The 19,418-nt window shown below is 46.4% G+C and overlaps 1 protein-coding gene across 5 annotated transcripts; it reads right to left on the bottom strand.

The window, feature by feature from the left end:
- Nucleotides 1–296: 296 nt before the first annotated feature.
- On the bottom strand, nt 297–18,001 carry GSG1 (germ cell associated 1). Of its 5 annotated transcripts, none has more exons than XM_066361139.1 (6): nt 17,912–18,001; nt 5,681–5,999; nt 4,394–4,441; nt 3,401–3,553; nt 2,635–2,746; nt 297–701 (listed from the first exon to the last, which is right to left on the bottom strand). In XM_066361139.1, the coding sequence occupies exons 1-6, from the start codon at nt 17,957–17,959 to the stop codon at nt 368–370; spliced, it is 1,014 nt and encodes a 337-aa protein (XP_066217236.1). In that variant the 5' UTR covers nt 17,960–18,001; the 3' UTR covers nt 297–367. The 5 variants fall into 5 exon arrangements, with proteins under 5 accessions (XP_066217236.1, XP_066217238.1, XP_066217237.1 ...); XM_066361141.1 differs by having other exon boundaries at nt 3,401–3,475; XM_066361140.1 differs by lacking the exon at nt 17,912–18,001 and adding an exon at nt 8,574–8,597.
- Between the last annotated feature and the right edge of the window lie 1,417 nt (nt 18,002–19,418).

Below are 19,418 nucleotides of genomic sequence, written 5' to 3'. Positions count from 1 at the left end.
GGAGGTAGGGATCCAGAAAGGAGTATGTGTCACAGCCCTGGTCACTGGGGAAGCCTCCTGTGTGGCTCTCCCTGGGCAACCATAGCCCTATCTGAACAGCCCAGCACTCGGCACATAACAAGCAGTCAGTACAGGAGCGCAGGGAATTCTGCATGCGTGAGGTGGGAGACGGCAAAAGGAGAGGGGGCTGTGAAGGGAAAGGGAGCAGCGGCACCAGGCCTTCCCCACCCCATTTGGACTTGTACTTGAACACACCCTTGTTCTTAACCTCTAAAAACCACGCTTAAGAAACAGACTTCGGCTTAAGCATGTATTGATCACAAACATGGAAGTTGGGGCTCAGCCTGCTCTCCAAACCCACTTACTCCTAACACTGTTCTTCCTCTACAGACGACCCAGCCAGCTCTTCTTTTAGCCCCTGGCTGGTGTCTTGTGGGAACCCCTTGTTGTGTAGCTGTGCGTAGAAGTCAACTCCTTCAGAGACAGAGCGGATGGGCTGATGGTGGCCGGTCCAAGGGCCCCCTGGCTGGGCTGCCCCTGCCAGCTGCTGGAGGAAACACTGGTGGTGATGTGGCAGGCACCCCAGGTTTCCTTTGAAGCTCTTATTCCGCTTGCACTTGAACTCCAGCACCAGCTTGGTGTATGTGTTGAAGGTGGTGACAGCTGATGCCATGCAGCAGGTGAAGGAAACCCAGGCTGTGCTAGGGACAAACGTAGAGAAAAAATTATACTAAGACTCCTTCTCATCGATTTGAAAGAAAAATGCCATGATCCCTTCCTACTAGTACACTAGGCTGATGCCTCTTAGGGATTTAGAGGCCCGGCCCTACTCTCTTTCATGATGTTGCAAAGAAAGAGCTGTGGGCAAGAGGACCAAAGTGGGTCTGTCTGAGGAGGCTGCATTCTGGATGTTTTGTATTAAAAGAGAATGACCCATGTTGTACTAAAGTCAGGCGAGGAATTTAATGGCTTTGTTTTCACTAATTTGATTGCTTGTTAGCTCTGTGCTCTTCTATACTCGGAGTGCCCATTTTCTATACGTACCTAAAAATCCACACACATAACTTGTACTGTTGTTTCTCAAGCTGCAGTTACCCTTGTGGAATCTCCAACATTCCATAGCCCTGTAGTTTGGCTGTATACAGTGGGCACAGCCCAATGTAACGCCTCCTTCTCCTCTTCCTGCCGCCCCCACATACCCTGCCAGAGATTTTCCTTCCCTCAGACACCGCAGTGGTCATCCCTCCTTCATCTTCCCTTGTTTTGAGCTTAGCAGTTTTAAGGGCCTGCAAAATTGAGTCTCAGAGCCATTCAAGGAAGCACTGGCCACAAACCTGGAGGTATTATAGGTTGCCCTAGTGGACTTTGCCTGTTATGAAAACAATGTGGTTCTCATCTTATGTGAGTTTATAATAGATGGAAGAGAAGCTCAGAGATTAAGAGAAGCTGGATGAATTTAACAAAGAAGAAAAGACATCAGGGAACTTTATCAAACACAGTCCTGAAAACTTGGAAAGTCAGACCCCTAAATCTCCCAGTCATTCTGGGTAGCCGAGGAAACAGGAAGTTGTGTGAGTTCATGAGGGATTTCATGAGGCCAGGCCACATGTGGTCCTCTGACAGGCTAAATATACTCAGGCTGGGGAGGCTTCTGATGTGAGTTTTGTAGTCTGAGCTCTATAGCTGCAATGCCAAGAATGGCTTGAACACAGGCAAAGGTGAGAAACGATGGTTCTGGGAAATGAGTCAACTTATGGCAGCTGGAGGAGAAGACCAAATACCCGAGTCCAATAGCATGTATTATCCCATGAGAAAAGGGATCGTTTTGTAACAGACATGAAGAGCTTTCCATGTTGCCCATGTTAGCCTAGAAACGAGCCCAGAGTTGTGTCTTCTCAGCACTGTTGAAGTACTCAGCACTATTCCAGACGGTTAATGTAAGTAAGTTCAGGTTGCACCTGTGCATTGACTAGAGTGTGTTCTTTGAGGGAGAAAGTGAGGAACTTTGAAACAAAGGGGATGTTTACCTTGACTACAATTGTTTTGTCATGATTGCTGCTTCTCTTTTTTAAAGAGAAATGTAAAATCACTGACTCCTTAGTTTTTTGAGGCTTAGAGAATGACTGTAGGGGAAGTTTTATTTCTAGCACAGTTTGGTGGGATAAGAATGGTGGTAGGAAGAAGTTACACTTCATTACAGGGGAAGAGTAAGCTGTTCACAGGGAAGAGAATCCCATCCAGACCTCAAGGTTAATTCTCTACTTCTCTGTCCTCCAATACCTTGAATCATAAAATATATAAAATATAGAGCCATATAAAATCAGTCTCATTTCTCAAGGGCAGCATACTTATCAGCTAAAGAAGCGGTTGCTACAGTTGTACTGGCAGAAAAACTGGATACACAACAGCCTCACAAAACAAGCTAGAAGACCCCTCTCTGTACCGTCTCCAGGTGGGGGGAGAGTGGGTGTGGCCTGATGGTCCAGCCCTCTGTTTGACTGACAGGCTTCTGGGATGAGGGGTGAAGAAAAGGCAGAAGAACATGAAACAAGTGTTTCATGTTCCTGAGGGAGCAAACCTAATGAAGGGAGGCTGGGGCTGGGGCCATAGGTTCAGGAGATGGTAGGCACTTACTAGAAGGCCCAGCCATAATTCCAAGCATCTGGCCTCCAGTCTTCTGGACCCAAGTTGGCAGTTGCCTGGAAGACTTGTGAATACATCATATGGGCCACCATGCCCAGAAGCCCTACAGAGGGAACAGGAAGGCAGCACCCTTAGAGAAAAGCTGACATTGCCCTCCACGGGGAACACGCTTTCAGAGGAAGCTCCTCCTTTTGCACCGGGTGCAGCCCGTGTCCAGGCACTCTGTTACCCGTCTGCTGCCACATTTCCAGGATGGCTGATCTGCAAGGGGACTTCCTGAAGGTGTGTCTTGGTAATCGGCTGCCCCAGACTTGAGGCTTAGGGCTGTGGAGCAAGCTGGAGTCAGTGCTGCGCTCAGGACTGCTGTTCCCTTTTACGTCTCATTCCTTATTGTGAGCTAACTTTAGTCTTGATCTTATGTATGCATCTCTTACTTTAGCCAAGTCTCCTTATGTCACAATTGAAAAGTAACCCCCACTCATTTACATAGTGGGAAAATTTGCAAAAGCACAGAGAGATAAATCACTTTCACAAAGTACATAGTGGTCTAGTCTAACATTTCACCTGTTATCTCCATTTCAAATGAAAGAGGCCTGTAATGTGGCTCATACCTCCCTTCCTCATGCTGCCTTTGGGCTCCTCCTTCCTCCCCTAGGGATGGGACAGAGGCGCCAGCCTGCTTGCGGGTGCTTCAGAGGCAGCAGAGGACACCCCCGCCCCCCTACCCCCCACCCCCATCCAGCTTTGGGGTGCTCACCTGACAGGACGGAGGAGAGAGCTGCAAACGCGCTCAGCTTGAGCCCGCAGCCGGGGTTCCCAGTGAGCAGCAAGTCTGTCAGTAGCAGGAGGAAACTGGTGAGTTCAAGTCCAATATAGGCGAACTGGGCTCCCAGTGATAACCACAGGATCTCTGTTGGAAAGCAGAGGAAGAAGCTCCCTCACCCTGCCAGCTCAATAACTGACCGGTGAACAAGTAGGGGAGACATTGGTGCCTGTTAGAAGAGCAGAGCCTTGCAGCATCAGAGGAGGGGAGCCTGAGACCCAGCCGAGACCCTCTGGGAACATTCCTTAACTCGGGGCTCTCTGCTGTCACTCCGCAGCTCACCCTGCTCAGGACCTGACAGATAACCAAGTAAACGTGCTTTACTGTAGTGCTGCTAGAGAGATATGAGAAGCCATTCACATCTTGCAGGGATATGGCTTTGCTACTTACATTTTCGTTTCTCTGTTTTCTTAATTTTGGATAATCAATTTTGTTCCTTTTCTCTCTTCCTCTGTCCTTCTCTCCCTCCCTGCTTTCCTTCTATTTTACAAAAAAAACCCCAAAACAAACAAAAACCCCCACAAAAAAAGTATCAAAAAAATTGGTGAAAAAAAGGAAAAACCTAAGCTTTCCATCATGTTTACTTGGCAGAAAGAGTAGGTTAGCGCTGTGGTGGTTTTCTGTTTGTGAACTTTATTTGCCCCTGTGGGTCCTATTTTTTGCATTCCTGCATATGAATGAAAGTCAGTTCTAGAAGGAATTTGTATCACCTTCTGGGGCTCAGAGAAAAGCTGGAGGTCACAGTACAACCTAGATCCAGAGAAGCCCCCAAACTCCCTGGCAACTAAGTTTGTTATCAAACCCACATACTTGCCCCAGGCCCCAAGTGAGTGGAGGAGGGAAGCCTCCATTCACCGCTTCCCTCCATATCGAGAGTGGGGCGCCGTGGGCCTAGCCACGTGGCAGATTCCAGCAGTCCCATCTCACCTCTCTCGGTTGGTGGTGTAAGTTCAATGAAACTTCGGCATTTCTCCCCTGAAATAAACAAGAGTCGGCTTCTTGGGGGTGTTTCCTTGGACCCCGAGGGAACCCTTCCCCAGTCCCATACCAGGCCCCTCCGTTTGTTCTGACACAGCGCCCGCCCAGCATATAGTCGGCAGGCAGTTGGAAAGCAGTTAAAAATTCATGAATGAATGCGTGGCATAGACAGGAGTCACCCATGATTAATTTCTCTCCTCAATTCCTGATAGGAAAGAGGACAACATTTCCCTGAGTGGGAAATGGTCTGTTCCCGCATCAGGAAGAGGAAATGACCCTAGTGTTAACCAATCCCATTTGCTGCTGTGGTACCACCGGTCTGAATGGCTCTAAATTGTTTAGGGACTGGGGTTGGAGCTGTGTGAAGTGGCACAGTAATAACTTCAATATAAAATGTGAATACACACACATTTATATTCCTCCTCTGTCTCCTTTATGCCTTTTGCCCAAACCAGGAGAAGTACCAGATCACAAATTGTCTATGATTTGGGGCTTTAGAAAAATTTCACTACCAGGTGATGTTTGACTGCTTTGAGCAGGAAGCAGGGAGGGTGACCTCGGTTCAGTGGCTCCTGTCCTGAGGACCCCGGGTAACTGATGTGTGCTGACACAGGAGCCCTGGGTCTGTTTTCAGCTCCTTGCAGGCACCCTTACAGGACCTCGCTACCCTCTCTGAGCTTCAGTTTCCCAACTTTTAAAATGATAACAATAACACTTAGAATGAGAAAACCTTTTTGAGGGGGAAACGGGGAGGAAAGGGAGTTAAAGGTGATCTACTCTGATCCATCTCACTAATGAGAAAATCAAGGCATGCAGAAATGAAGTTATTCCTGTCAGGTCACGCTGGGCAGAGCAGGGCTTTTTGCTTTTTCTGTCAACAGTCATTGCTCCTTGTTTTGTTTCAAAACAGCAATTCTAGTTTGCTGGAATGGAAATTCTTATAATGTTGAAAGTCTAAATGGGACCCTTTCAGGGTAGTGCTGCTTTAAACCAGTGAGTCTACTTACTAGACAGGCAGGAAGTGAAAAGTCAGATGGACTTTTGACCTTATTAAAAGGGGGTCCTAAGGAGAGGGGACACCGTCCATACAGAGACGGGAGGTGCTGAGTTGGGGGTGAGTCCGGTGGGGTGTGGAGCAGTGCTGTATACTCCCCACTGCTATATACTCTTTGTCTGCATGAGATGGGGGCGGGGGGGGGGGGGCAGGCAGTGGGTGGAGGGGGGACAGGAGGCTACCTGGTTCTTCCACAGTTTCCTCACAGGATAGCCACATGCCGCTCCAGACGGTACGGAGGGAGAAGCGGTCATCCCCAGTCGCCCAGCTGTACTGCACCACCTCCTGGGATGATGCGTTGCTGCCGTCCCCATCCAGGGGCACTGGCATGTCAAAGCACTGGGCTGCCAGACCTTTTCCGCATAGGGGTTTGGGCACCTTCTGTGTGCCCACAAACCAGTAGTTGCTGAGCAGGGATGCTGTGGAGAGGCTGAGTGATAGCAGGTTGAGGACGGCAGATAGGAATGTCCGTTGGCCAGAGAAGCCCTTCGGGAGCTCCATCTATAACAGACAAAGCCAGGGGAGAGCCTGCTTCCAGAGCCTGCTTGGAGGTCTGGACACCCTGCCCTGCACCCCCGAAGGTCTGGCCACTTTCCTCAACCCGAGAGTGTGGCCAGCCCCCGGGCATTTCCTCCAGGGGCCCTGCGCTCAGCAGCTCGGCAGGGTGGCCTGGAGCAGGCACCCTAGCGATGGTGTTTGTTCAGGCCGGACCCTATTATACTAAAACGCTTACGGGGGATGCTGTCAGAATGCGATTCAGCCACCGAGGCGGGTACACAGCCATGGCCGAGAAAAAGAACTGGGAGCACTCTCGGTTCTCTCGCTGGCAATTGTGTTTGGTTTTGTCTGCATGGAAAGATGCAGCGGTGAGCTGCCAGGGTAGTTTTTATGGTGACACCATGAGTTTTCACTGTCCTCTTCCCTGCATTTATAGATTTGTCTGAGAGGAGTGAAGGGGGTATGTCCTATCAACCAGTGTTAAACTGGATCACAGGGATGGGTGGGGGCGTAGATAGAGGGGTTTGGGGCCTTGAGGATAGGACAAAATGATGGGCCGACTGGAATGTGGGGCTCTTGAAACCCCGGGAGAGCAGAGGGAGCTATGGGTTCTGAGCATGGTGGTTATGGGGCCCAGATCTCATCCACTGCCACCGAGATGCCCAAATCCCATGGGAGGTGGTGGCATGTGCCCATAGAGGCTGGACACCTGGTGTTGTGGCCACAGAGCCATGGAAAGGGTAGCCTTGGCCGGTAGAGGACCCTGGAGGGGCATTGCCACAGCTGGACGCAGCAGCAGTGCCTGACTCACAGTGGGGACACGGTGTGTGGAAGCAGAGAGATCTGTGGCCGAGTGCCCCTGGCTGGAGCCCCTGACCAGGTCATTTTGAGTCTAATAGAAGAGAAGGGCTAGTTGAAAAATGACCAATATTAGATGTTTCAACGTTGGGGAATGGTGGCTTGGAGCCAGATTTGATTTACATTAGAAGAATAAACCTGACAGGTCTTGCACTTTGTGTTATGGTGTGGTTTATACTATTGTGTTAACTGAATGGAAAAGAAGCCTACGCTTAGTTGCTGACAGATGCTTCTTAAAACAAACCATGTTGAGCTTTCCAGGGGCTCTCTGATAGCAGAATTAATCAGACCCAAATCTGCTTAGCTTAAGAGATGTAAATAAAACCATAGCTAAATGGGATCGGCCCATTAATCTGCCTCTCTCATCATCTCCAGCTTAACATTTTCTACATTTAACTGAGAACTTTATCTTAGAAACATAACACTTTAGAATTTACAGAGTCAACTAAAACAGTGCAGGCTACAGACAAAGTGCAGATTATTTTCTGGCAATAAGAAATATATGAGATTCATATTTGTATATGAATATACAAAAGATATGATAAATCAGTTTCTGAAATGGAGTCTGCTAATTCAGTCTTTTTTCTAAGCACTCAAAATAAGTTAAATCCACCAAGAATTGTCAGGCTGTGAAGGATTCTGGATGACCTTAGTGAAGACTGAATAACTACCTCACCTGGAAGGACGATCTTATTCTGCCAGTTATTAGAGTTGTATGTTGGCCCATCCAAAGAAAAAAAATAATGTTTTCATTTTGGTTTTAGTTATAAAAATCCTAATTGGTTTTAGTTACCATTCTGTTTCTATCAGTTATCCTTTCTAATATATTCATATCCATTGCTTGAATAGGAAATAAACTTCTAGGTAAAAATTTTCAGTAATCATTTTGTCTAAAGATTGAACTGAGGATTTAAGCAATTCTGCATTTTCAACAATTTTATTTTCAATCTTATATGGCTTGGAAATTTATTATCACATCACATCAGATTTTAACTCTCCCTTCAATTCATTTCAAGTTGCACACATTTGTAAATTCTGCAGGCTATTCAATATTAAGAAAAATGAACCCCACACCATGCACAATCGCTCTGTGGCACCAAGATGACAACTAATTTAAGGAATAAGTGATTTGAGAAAAAAAAAGATGAAAAGAACTTGGAAAGAAGCCCAAAGAGGCTGCTTCCTGAAGGAGTGTCCCCCAAGGATAAACACAAGGAGTCTCATTCTTGAAAAGGCAATCCATTCAAGAGCCTTTTCAAGAATTATCTTCAATGCCTATCGTACTGTGCTCTTCATCACATATTTTTTTCTCCCCCCAAACATGCCGTTTTTTTTCTCTCCAGGATTCACATACCTCCTGAATTGGAGGAACAAATCTAACTTTACAGTGGTTTCCTTAAGGTGATTCTGAAGAATTAGCAGACATAACAAAAAGTATATCTTTACATGTACTGACAAGCCCTATGCCAAGGTGATTCTACTCTTTAGAAAAGGAACAAAGAGTGACTTCCCTGACACTTGGGTTTCAGATCATTAGGAAGTGCCTAGGTGCCAAAATGTCACTAATTGTTCCATCAACATGGGTTAACAGAGAAACTCATACTTAACATTAGCTTTACATAGACAACAAATTGATGAGACAGGCACAACTCTTTAAAAAATCATACAAAATAACTATGCAGTGTATGTTCTGAGCAATAACAGAGGGAGGCTGGTTACCTTGGCCATGGTCTGAGTCTTGCAGCTTGTAGGAAGCCGTCTGGGCTCCAAATCTCTTTGGTTTAATGTTGAGAGATTGAAAACTAGCCTTTCCACCCTCCTCCCCCACCCCACCCCTTACTATCCCTCCCCTTCGATCTCTCTTTCTCTCTCTTTTATTTTTGGAGTGCCTCATGATTAAATACTGCCTTGCAGAGAACTTGGGCATTTAATAATTGACAATACAATCATGGCCCAGCTGTTCCGGGAGATTACACAGGAGAGCTTGCCAATGGGGATCTGGGATTAATCACAGAACAGCAAGGACCTGCATTCACAGACGGACGTTTCTTTAAAAAGTAAACAATGATTTAGTTTTTACTTCACTGACATTCCCTAGGTGACTGATATGAATGGATTGGTCTTGATTTTATGGCCGACACACAAATACGATAGGGTCCCCATTAATACAAAGGTTCCCATCCCCCTGTGTAGGGTTTTCCGTTCCTTTAATAGGCTCTATTTTCTGCAATGCCAGGGCCTTCATGGAACCCGTGGATAGGAAATAGCTTTCTTGTGTCTTGAGTGGTCTCCACCCTCCGGTTATGATCATTAAGGATTATTAAGATCATCCCATTGCTTAACTCAATGTTCAAAAATGTTTGTTTTTCTCCTTAAAAGCAGTTCTCTCGGCCCTGGCCGGTTGGCTCAGCGGTAGAGCGTCGGCCTGGCGTGCGGGGGACCCGGGTTCGATTCCTGGCCAGGGCACATAGGAGAAGCGCCCATTTGCTTCTCCACCCCCCCCCCCCCCTTCCTCTCTGTCTCTCTCTTCCCCTCCCGCAGCCAAGGCTCCATTGGAGCAAAGATGGCCGGGGCGCTGGGGATGGCTCCTTGGCCTCTGCCCCAGGCGCTAGAGTGGCTCTGGTCGTGGCAGAGCGACGCCCTGGAGGGGCAGAGCATCGCCCCTGGTGGGCGCATGTGGGAGTCTGTCTGACTGTCTCTCCCCGTTTCCAGCTTCAGAAAAATACAAAAAAAAAAAAAAAAAAAAAAGCAGTTCTCTCCTCTCTGCCCTTGTCACACGGAGCCCCTCTCACAATACTTCCTATATTCCATTATAATCATATTCTTGATTGTAAAGTCCTTAAAGACCTCTCTTTTATTCAAGAGTAGTAGTTCTCCCTCTGACTAAGCATTGGAACAATCATTGAAACTTTGGAAAAGATATAGATTCCTGGTCCCCACACCTCAGATTCCATAGTAGTTCTGGGTGAGGCCCAGGAATCCTTCATTTTAGGACACTCAGTATATATTCAGGGATGGACTTCTTGTTTCTGGGTCCACACGTAAGGAACTTGCAAGTTGTCACTCTGACCTAACAACCAGTAAAAAGCTGAACAGACTGAAAAAATATCTAGCCAGGGAATTAATGTGTGGGTTTACATATTTTGGCTTACACTTGATGACACCCTCTATTCCCTGCCCTACCCTTCTCCCAACTCTTCCAGGATTGCCACCAACCAAATCATGATTTTTCCATTCTATATTTTTGCAGTTAGTTTAGGGCAGGGGTTGGAACCTATGGCTCGCAGGCCAGATGTGGCTCTTTTGATGGCTGCATCTGGCTTGCAGACAAATCTTTAATAAAAAAATAATAACATTAAAAATATAAAACATTCTCATGTATTACTATCCATTCATTTTTTACTATTCATGTTCATGGTTGCGGGTGGCTAGAGCCAATCACAGCTGTCCTCCGGGACAACACCAAATTTTTATTGGATAATGCCTAATGTATACGGGTCGTTGTGAGGTCAGGAAGTAAACTTCCCTCCTTTTAATCAAGTAATCAGCTAGCTAATTGCAGAAACCCTTTTGACGAAGAAGATGGCTAAAAGAAAAAAAGATGAGGAATATCGTACTTTTCAGCAGGAATGGACAGAGGAATTTGCCTTTGTGGAGAGAGCAGGTTCTGCAGTGTGTCTAATATGCAATGATACAATTGCATTGATGAAATGGTCAAATATAAAGCAGCACTTCAACATACGCCATACTACATTTGCATCAAAATATCCAGCAAGGGACAGCAGGAAGAAAGCATGTCAAGAGCTACTCTGCTGAGTGCAAGCTAGTCAGCAGCAACTCCGTGTTTGGACCCAACAAAGTGACTGGAATTCAGCTAGCTTTGTTGGTGCTTTAGCAATTGTGAGAAACAGAAAGTCATTCACAGATGGGTAGTATGCCAAAACATTCATGCTTGATGTTGCCAATGAAGTTTTTGATGTCTTTTCGGATAAAGACAAGATAAACGAATAAAAGACATGCCTCTGTCGGCAAGAACTGTTCACGATCACGGCAAATCAAATTGAGGCAACACAAGTGAAGGACATAAATGAGGCACCATTCTTTTCTCTCGCTTTGGATGAGTCAACAGACGTAAACCATTTATCCCAGTTCAGCGTGATTGCAAAGTATGCTGTCGGTGACACACTATGTGAGGAAAGTCTTGCTGTTTTGCCTATGAAAGAGACAACAAGAGGGGAGGATTTATTCAAGTCTTTCACCGAGTTCACTAAAGAAAAAATGGGTAAACTTATTTCGGTGTGTACTGATAGTGCTCCGTGCATGGTGGAGAAAAACAGAGGATTCGTAGCGCTTCTTCATGAACATGAAAAGAGACCCATCCTAAGTTTTCACTGCATCCTACATCAGGAGGCGCTTTGTGCTCAGATGTGTGGCAAGCAGCTTGGTGAGGTGATGTCGCTGGTAATTCAGGTGGTCAACTTTATTGTTGCCCAAGCTTTAAATGATCGCCAGTTTAAAACACTGCTGGATGAAGTTGGGAATAATTATCCTGGTCTGCTTCTGCACAGCAATGTGCATTGATTGTCAAGAGGGAAGGTGCTCAGCCATTTCGCGGCTTGTCTGAGCAAAATCGGACTTTTCTTGAAATGAAAAATGTCGAGCATCCTGAGTTAGCTAACACTGAGTGGCTCCTGAAGTTTTATTTCATGGACATGACTAAACATCTGAACCAGCTAAATGTGAAAATGCAAGGCATTGGAAATACAGTCTTATCCCTTCAGCAAGCAGTGTTTGCATTTGAAAACAAGCTGGAACTCTTCATCACCGACATTGAAACAGGTCATTTACTACACTTTGAAAAACTGGGAGTTTAAAGATGCATGCACAGCAAGTGACCCTGCTCAACATCTTGATCTCCAGCAGCTAGTGGGCTTCACATCTAATCTCCTGCAGTCATTCAAAGCGTGCTTTGGAGAATTTCGTGAGTGCACTGGTCTTTTTAAGTTCATCACCCATCCACACAGGTGTGCAGTAGACAGCGCCTACCTGAGTTACATCCCCGGTGTCTCCATCAGAAATTTTGAGCTTCTGACCTGTAGGCCTCAGATATGTGGGTGAATAAGTTCAAGGCACTGAATGAAGATTTGGAAAGACTTTCACGACAGCAAGCAGAGTTGGCGAGCAAACACAAGTGGGGAGAAATGAAAAAACTTCAACCCGCAAACCAGCTGATTGTCAAAACTTGGAACACGCTTCCCCTCACATACCACACACTGCAGCGTATGAGTATTGCTGTACTGACAATGTTAGGCTCTATGTATGCATGTGAGCAGTCTTTCTCACATCTAAGGAACATTAAGACCAACCTACAATTATGTTTAACAGATGGAAGTCTCAATGCCTGCATGAAGCTTAACCTCACCACGTATCAACCAGACTACAAAGCCATCAGCAAAACCATGCAGCAGCAGAAGTCGCATTAATGGTAAGAAGTACTTTATTTATCATTGGTTAGCAACAGCATAACAACATTATTAAAAAGAATTCAGAGACTTATTGTATTTTAAAAGTGTTGGTCTTACATAAAATGCACACATTTACTTGTATTTAGTGTTAAACATATTGTATGGCTCTCACAGAATTACATTTTAAACTATGTGGCGTTCATGGCTCTCTCAGCCAAAAAGGTTCTCGACCCCTGGTTTAGGGAATCAAAGGCAGTCTCTCCTCAGAGTGTTTGAATTAGTTCACATTTTAGCCAAATGAGCTTCTCTGGATCTCACCTCTGTCCCCTAATATAATTCCTACTCTTCTCAGGCTGATGTTAACAGCATATGTGACACAGATATACTTGTGCCCGGACACAATTCCCGAATCACCCAAATGACCCTTTTATTTACTGTGACAGGACAAGCTTTCCATTGGGATGAGGGAGCAGGAATTCTGTGGTTACAGTTCACGGTGGGTTGGCTGCTGGTTTCCTGGCTACAGTATTCATCGCAACACTGGGTGGCACCATCTCCTCAGAGTTTACTCTTTAGTCACGTGTTCCTCTGTCAGTCAGCAAATGTGGGTGGAGGCGGTGGCTCCTCCCTGCTAGATCTTTCCCATTTTCTTCGCTTGGCCTGCTCCCCACACACGAATCTATAGAACACATGTGTCAGCCTTCTGGAATTCAGGGCTCAGAATGAACTCAGGGGGCATCCGGCCACTCCCTCGAGATTGCCTTGTAGGATTGTTTCCTGCAAGAACATTTTTGTGGCCAATTTTCAGTTTTCAGTGACTCAATTAATCCTCAAGTACTTCCCGTTGGAAATGCAACACCATAGTTATCAGAACCTAGTTAGCCTATGTTTCCTGGTGAATCCTGTGCACATTCGTATATACTTAATCGCATCCTCATTCTCTGTCTGTCTCGGAACAGGAAATGATTCTTTTCCCCTCTCTCTGCTGACACCCTTCAAATACTTGCAGACACTTCTCATATCCCACTTGAGTCACTGTTTGGTAGAGTCTTGTGTCTTCGATTTTTATTGCCTCTGCTCATAAACTGCACCCCTTTGCCTTAATAGACTGAAATGTGCCTTTTCTAGGGAAAAGGAGAGGGGAGCAGCAGTTTTACATGAGGAGGCCTAGAGGTGGTTTTAGAATTAAACTAATGAAGCTTCGGCTTCCTCCTCCCCGACCTAAGTGGGCCCCTTCAAAGATCCTGTTACCTAATTTGTACTTGTCATTTTGTATTCTTTTCCTTAAAGAGGACTTCCAAAATTATATTATTTTAGGCCTCCCCAAAGGCTGAATTTACCCCCTCAGGAGGCTGTGCACTTTATGTGCATGCTTGGCTGGTTTACTGGGTAGGCCCCCACCTCCTATCCTCCACCCCAAGGATCCTGAGCCACAATGTCTAATTACAATGTCTAATTTCCTCTTTTTGACAAAACATGAGTTTTTATGCCTAGCCTCAAAAATCAGAGCCTAGCATCCCACTCACTTCCTTCCATTGTAATTTAAGCATGTTAATATTTTTTCTTCTCTTTCCTCTCTGAGAACAGAAGAAGTAATTGCTAGTCAATGCAACATAAATATAATTAGGTTCAGCTCAGAAGCTCATGACTCAGCACAGACACGAAGATTCCACATCTCAAAACAGTATTTAGTTTCTGTATGCTGGGCTGTTAGCATCTCAGGATGATCCCCCCACAGGGATAGATATGAAACTCAACATTGATAACATCACACAAAGTCAAGGGTTGGCACCAACCTATGTATGCTAAGGTTCTCAGTTACTGTTCCCCGCACTGTACAAAACCATATTTCATAGGCATATATATATATTAAGAGAAGCAATGGTCTTGGGACACTCGCACATACTTTGTAAACAGGAATTCAATTTATTGTTTTGTGAATACACTGTAGGTAAGAGGTGATTAAAGCTATGGGTAAGAATCTGAGCCAGAGAAGATTGTATAACACACCACTTCCCTCATGTCAAAGCCTGGAGCTAAGGGAGAGGGGAGGGGGAGAGTTCACGTATCCATATTGGCTCTTCCAGAAAAGGTTCACTTGCCCTCCTGGGCAGTAGTTCTCTGTCTGTCTCCCAGGAGCCAGACTTCTGACCCATGCCCCATTAACTACCTCTTTGTTTCTCAGTAGATAAAAGGCTGGAGTGGAGTGTAAATGTATGGGCTCTCACCGGCTCTGATCTACACGCCCCTGTCCTTTGTCCCTGCATGTTCTACTGTGTGCCTCTCTCATGTAACTCATCATGTGGTTTACTTGTCTGTTATGCTCACTTGACTTTAAGTAGCTAGATATAGTAGCAGCTATGTTTTTTTTTATTCACTATTGATCCTCAGCGCCTAGCCCTAACACTCATGAATGAATGAAGTTTGTAATGGAAACAAGGGTCAAGAATACAACTAGGGAGTCTATTAGGTGAAGATAAGATGTGTATAAAGAAAGTTGTCCCAACAGCTGCTTATTGTTAAAGGAGACTTGAAATCTCCCCGATTCGCATACATAACAGCAGTGAGGAGCTAAGAGGGTCCACAGGTCCACAGACACACTGTCTGCCTCTCTACACAGATGCACCCAGTGTCATCAAACAGAGCCTAAGCCAATACATTTCCTCCCACCTGTGGAAACATTCCTGCTTTTTGATGACCAGAGCACAGAAAACAGCAATGATCTCATGAAAAAGTATTATCTTTTGTTCACAGAGACCAGGGTACAAACACATTGCTCAAAAGGCAGTGACAGATTGGAAATGTTTTGTCTTTTCCCAAGCTCGGTGATTCCCTATGGATTAGAGCCCTTATGAATGATGTATCTTGAACCATTAGATTTTGCAGCTCTAATTATATGTTTTTTTTTTTTATTGCTATGCCTCATATTTGACTCATTCCTTGATACAGATAACAGGAGGTTTCCACACTGGACATTTTGACACTGGAAGGGAAGAGTAATGCCACAAAAATGCCCGTGCTGTTTGTCCAAAATATTAACATCACCGTTGGACACTTAGCTCTGGGATTTCCCAGTTTCACGTTAATCTCAACTGTAACCATGTTCAGTATCCATATGGTTCAGATGCTCTCAGCATAAGAACATCTCCTGTCTTCCTAACGTGGGTCCCAAGTTCTGGAAACACTTCTACTTATGTTCAGTGGGAAGGACCAAAGAAAGAATTTGGGGGCCTCCCTGTCGCCTCTCTCTTTCCGCTTTTTAATGCAATTGTTTGAGGGCTTTAGCTTTAGCAGTTATTTCCAGGAAAGGAAGCCGCCTTTCTTCAATGCCCCAAGCAGCTGGAGTGAATCAGAGGGTCAGCCACATGTACACATCCTGTGGGGCGATGGCTCACGCGCAGTGACGGAGCCCTCGGGGCCTGCTGGGGCTCCTGGCTCTTGGGGAACACGGGGCGGGGCAGGACTGGGGCGCCAAACACAAGTGGCCTCTCGAGGGGTGCTCAGGGGCATGGCTGGGCCGCCCCATTTCCATTCCTTGTAGACCGCCCTCTTCCCTTCTTTGCTTGTCCTCCCCTCCTTCCCTGGCAGCAGGGGAGCGGGAGCCCAGCGGAGCGGGCTTCTGTCGGTCCCCCTTTCCTCGTTCCCTGGATGAGTAACACCCCGCGAGAGGTTTACTATGGCGCCCCGGTCGCTTGGCAACAGGCGCGCGTTGCCACGGCGACGCGCGGGGAGAGTGTTTTGAATTGTTTGGCTAGGCTCCGCCCTAGCCGCCGTCGGCCTGACTTCCCCCGCGAGTTGGGCGGGAGCTGGGGTTCTTTCTTCCTCTCGGCCTTCCTGAGGCTGCTGAGAATCGCGTCCCCAGGCCCCTTCCAGAGAAAGAACCTGCCAGAGCCCGCTGGAGGGAGGCCGGGCGACCCCGTGGGGTGGGACGGGCGTGGCTGACGCGCCGCCACGTGGGCGCCGAGCTGGGGCCGGACTGCGAGGGGCGCCTGAGGCGGGGCGGTCCCCGTGCCGGGGCCTGTAGGTCCCGAGTTGGAGGTGCCTGGTGCCCTGGAGCCCAGCGTCGGGCGTTTCCCCGCTCCTGCCGGTCCCCTAAGTACAGGCCCCTAGCTCTCTTTTTATAAACAAGGCTGCCTTTGTTTCAGCTTCCAGTCTCCCAGGTGAAACTGTGGTACCACGAATCCTTTAATGCCGGTGGCCGAGCCCAGGCAGGTCCACATTGGATTCGGGTGCGGAGCGGAAAAGTGTTGGGCCATTTCGTTTAATAAAGTCTCACAATGGCAGGCAGTACACAGACGGGGGCACCACCTCCAGGCAAACAAGCAACAAAATGGCCCCTCATAGTGGTGGGCAGGCAATCACCATCAGCAAGCTCCTCTGAGCACAAGGACCCCAGCCTTACGCCGGCCATGCACACGAGCCTCTGCCAGGTGCTCAGCACTGATCAAGCAGGGTGCTTGCAGCTGGTAACCCTGTGAGTAATCCTAACACAGCTGCCCCACAAATCCCTGAAGCGGATCTGAGTTCTAGTTGCTCCTTTCTCACTAGGGGACGGTTTCCTCAGCTAAATTAGGAGAACGATATGGGGAAGGGAATTACACTGTGTACTGGGCACCTTGCTGGACCGTTCCCAAGCATCTCATTTAATCCTCAAACCGGGTGGAAAGAGAGGTGGCCCCTCCCATTCTAGACGTGAGGAATCGGGTTGGGAGCATTTGACTTGGCCAAGGCCACAATGCTGGTAAACAGTGCAGTCGATGTTAAAATTGCCAGCTGCCCCTCAGAAAGGGGGAAGTCACTGTCTCCTTATAAAATTGTCCATTTAGCTGGCCAGATTATGAAAGCTCACACGGAATGAGGCAATGGATTAAGTGTACTTTATATTTCACTTAAAGACTGATAAGCAGATGCTCCCAGATCCCCTCTGTGTCTTTCCTCATCAACTAATTGTAAATAAAAATTTACTCTGGCTTTTTCTATGCGGTTTCCTATCCACTTTGGAGGCTTCTGCTATTGGTGATCTGCACTTGCTGCTGCTTCTGGGCCCAGGAGCTGTCTGAGCCCAGCCTCTGAGGCCCCTTCAGAATCAGTAGCTCTGCTCTGCACCCCAAAAGTGTCCCTTTCTTAAGTCCTGTCTTATCCTTTCTTCTGAGATCCCTAACTTGCAGCCAGTAAGCAGCATGTCACATTGCTCTGTGCCTATGTGTGTGTATTTCTCTGGCTGTTAGCTTTATTTTTCTGTTAAAGTGCCCACGAATCATTATAGATGGAGGGGAGAAAAAAGAAAAGCTATGGGCTTTTAAGAAGCCCCAGGAGCAGAAAGGAAAAGTAAGATGAAGAGGCAAAGAAAGAAAAATGGAAGTTTTAATGGGAGAAGATGAAAAAGCAAGAAACCATGGTTTGACATCGCCAGGTTTATCAATAAAAACGGCTTGAGTAATATATTTTTATCCGATTTTGTGTAAGCCTACAGTGTGTTCTCAACCTCCTTCACCGTAAGCATGTGAAACAGCTGAAGAATTTGTATAACCTGTATTAGAAAGCCAGCCTTAAAGGTATGACACATGAGATTTCAAAAATAAAAGTACCTACCTTCTGGGTGACACAAACATTTTGAGTCAGTTGGGAGGGATTGCTCATTCACTGTTGAAGTTCTGAGTCGAAGGTGTTTCAGTTTCTCTTTGCTCTGTTTTAACCGGTTGCGTGGAATGAGTAGTGTGAAGATGAATCAGGCTCCCTCTTGCCTGCAGAGGGGTAAGGTGGTGTGAGGTGGGCTGCAGAGGATGGAAAGGATGACTTGCAGCTAGGACACCAGTCAGGGCGGGGCCAGCTGACATGTAAGGTTTACTCTGTGACATCACAGTGGCAGGCAGGTATCTTGCTGCTCCCCTACCTCCCTGTCCCCCAACCCGCAGAAGGACAGGGGCCACTCTAGGGCAGTGGTCCCCAACCCCTGGGCTGCGGACTGGTACCGGTCCGTGGGCCATTTGGTACCGGTCCGCAGAGAAAGAATAAATAACTTACATTATTTCCGTTTTATTTATATTTAAGTCTGAATGATGTTTTATTTTTTTAAAATGACCAGATTCCCTCTGTTACATCCGTCTAAGACTCACTCTTGACACTTGTCTCAGTCACATGATACAGTTATCTGTCCCACCCTAAAGGCCGGTCCGTGAAAATATTTCTGACATTAAACTGGTCCGTGGCCCAAAAAGATTGGGGACCACTGCTCTAGGGTACCTACCTGAGGTCTAGATGTCTTCTGAGTCATCTAGCTCAGTGGTTCTATGACTGCATAAGAATCACTAGGGGTGTCTTTGTAAACTAGCAGATTCTGAAGGTCCAGGATAGCTCCCATATGATGCTGGTCAGACCACACTGAGCTATGAGGCTCTATAGCAGGGCTGTCAGATAGAAATGCAATGTGAGAGCTCTCTCTCTCTCCGTCCCCACCTTCTATATATGATATCTAGATATACAATTTAAAATTTTCTAGTAGCCACATTAATAAAAGTAAAATGTACATACACATTGCAGTACAACAGTGATATCTTACACAGTGCCATAAAGTAAAATGTAGTCCTCCCGAAAACAATGAAGTTGGGTTCAATAGAAAAATTTTACACTGTTTTTATTTAAAATTTCATTAAAGATTTTTAATTAAATGAAATAAATTAAGTTTCTCAGTGACACTAACCACATTATAAGGGCTCCAGAGCCACATGTGGCTAGTACCTACTCTATTATATAGCACAACTCTAGACTATTCCTTTCAAAAGGTAATGATGTACAGGAATTGACATTCTAAAAGAGTAGTTAGTGTCTGGAAACCTAGTAGATGTTTACTAATTTTAGTAAGTCCATAATGAGGATTTGGGGGCTATTGACACTGAGCCATAACTCTGAGGTTTGAAGAGAGGGGTGGTGGCTTCCCCCCTATTGCAGCTCAGATGGATGGGGTCTTCTGTAAGCCACATCATGCTCAGTCCACATATGAGCTTTTACCTAGGGGCGCGTCACTGGGATTCTTTTCTTTTTGTTGTCACCCCACCCAATCCTACACAACCTTGGGGCACGTGATGCCAATCTCAATCCA

This window comes from Saccopteryx leptura, chromosome 1 (assembly GCF_036850995.1).
Source record: "Saccopteryx leptura isolate mSacLep1 chromosome 1, mSacLep1_pri_phased_curated, whole genome shotgun sequence".
Lineage (NCBI taxonomy): Eukaryota > Metazoa > Chordata > Mammalia > Chiroptera > Emballonuridae > Saccopteryx > Saccopteryx leptura.
Note: the sequence above shows the minus strand (reverse complement) of the source record. Positions and strands in the feature narration are given on the sequence as shown.

What these genes read in the sequence shown, in the direction of transcription:
- GSG1 (XM_066361139.1), bottom strand. Translation starts at nt 17,959, where the DNA reads ATGAGCAATCCCTCCCAACTGACTCAAAATGTTTGTGTCACCCAGAAG. An exon ending in ATGTTTGTGTCACCCAGAAG is followed by an intron (nt 6,000 to 17,911) that starts GTAGGTACTTTT and finishes TGTCTGTTATAG; the next exon opens with ATGGAGCTCCCGAAGGGCTT. An exon ending in AATTATGGCTGGGCCTTCTA is followed by an intron (nt 702 to 2,634) that starts GTAAGTGCCTAC and finishes GTTTGTCCCTAG; the next exon opens with CACAGCCTGGGTTTCCTTCA.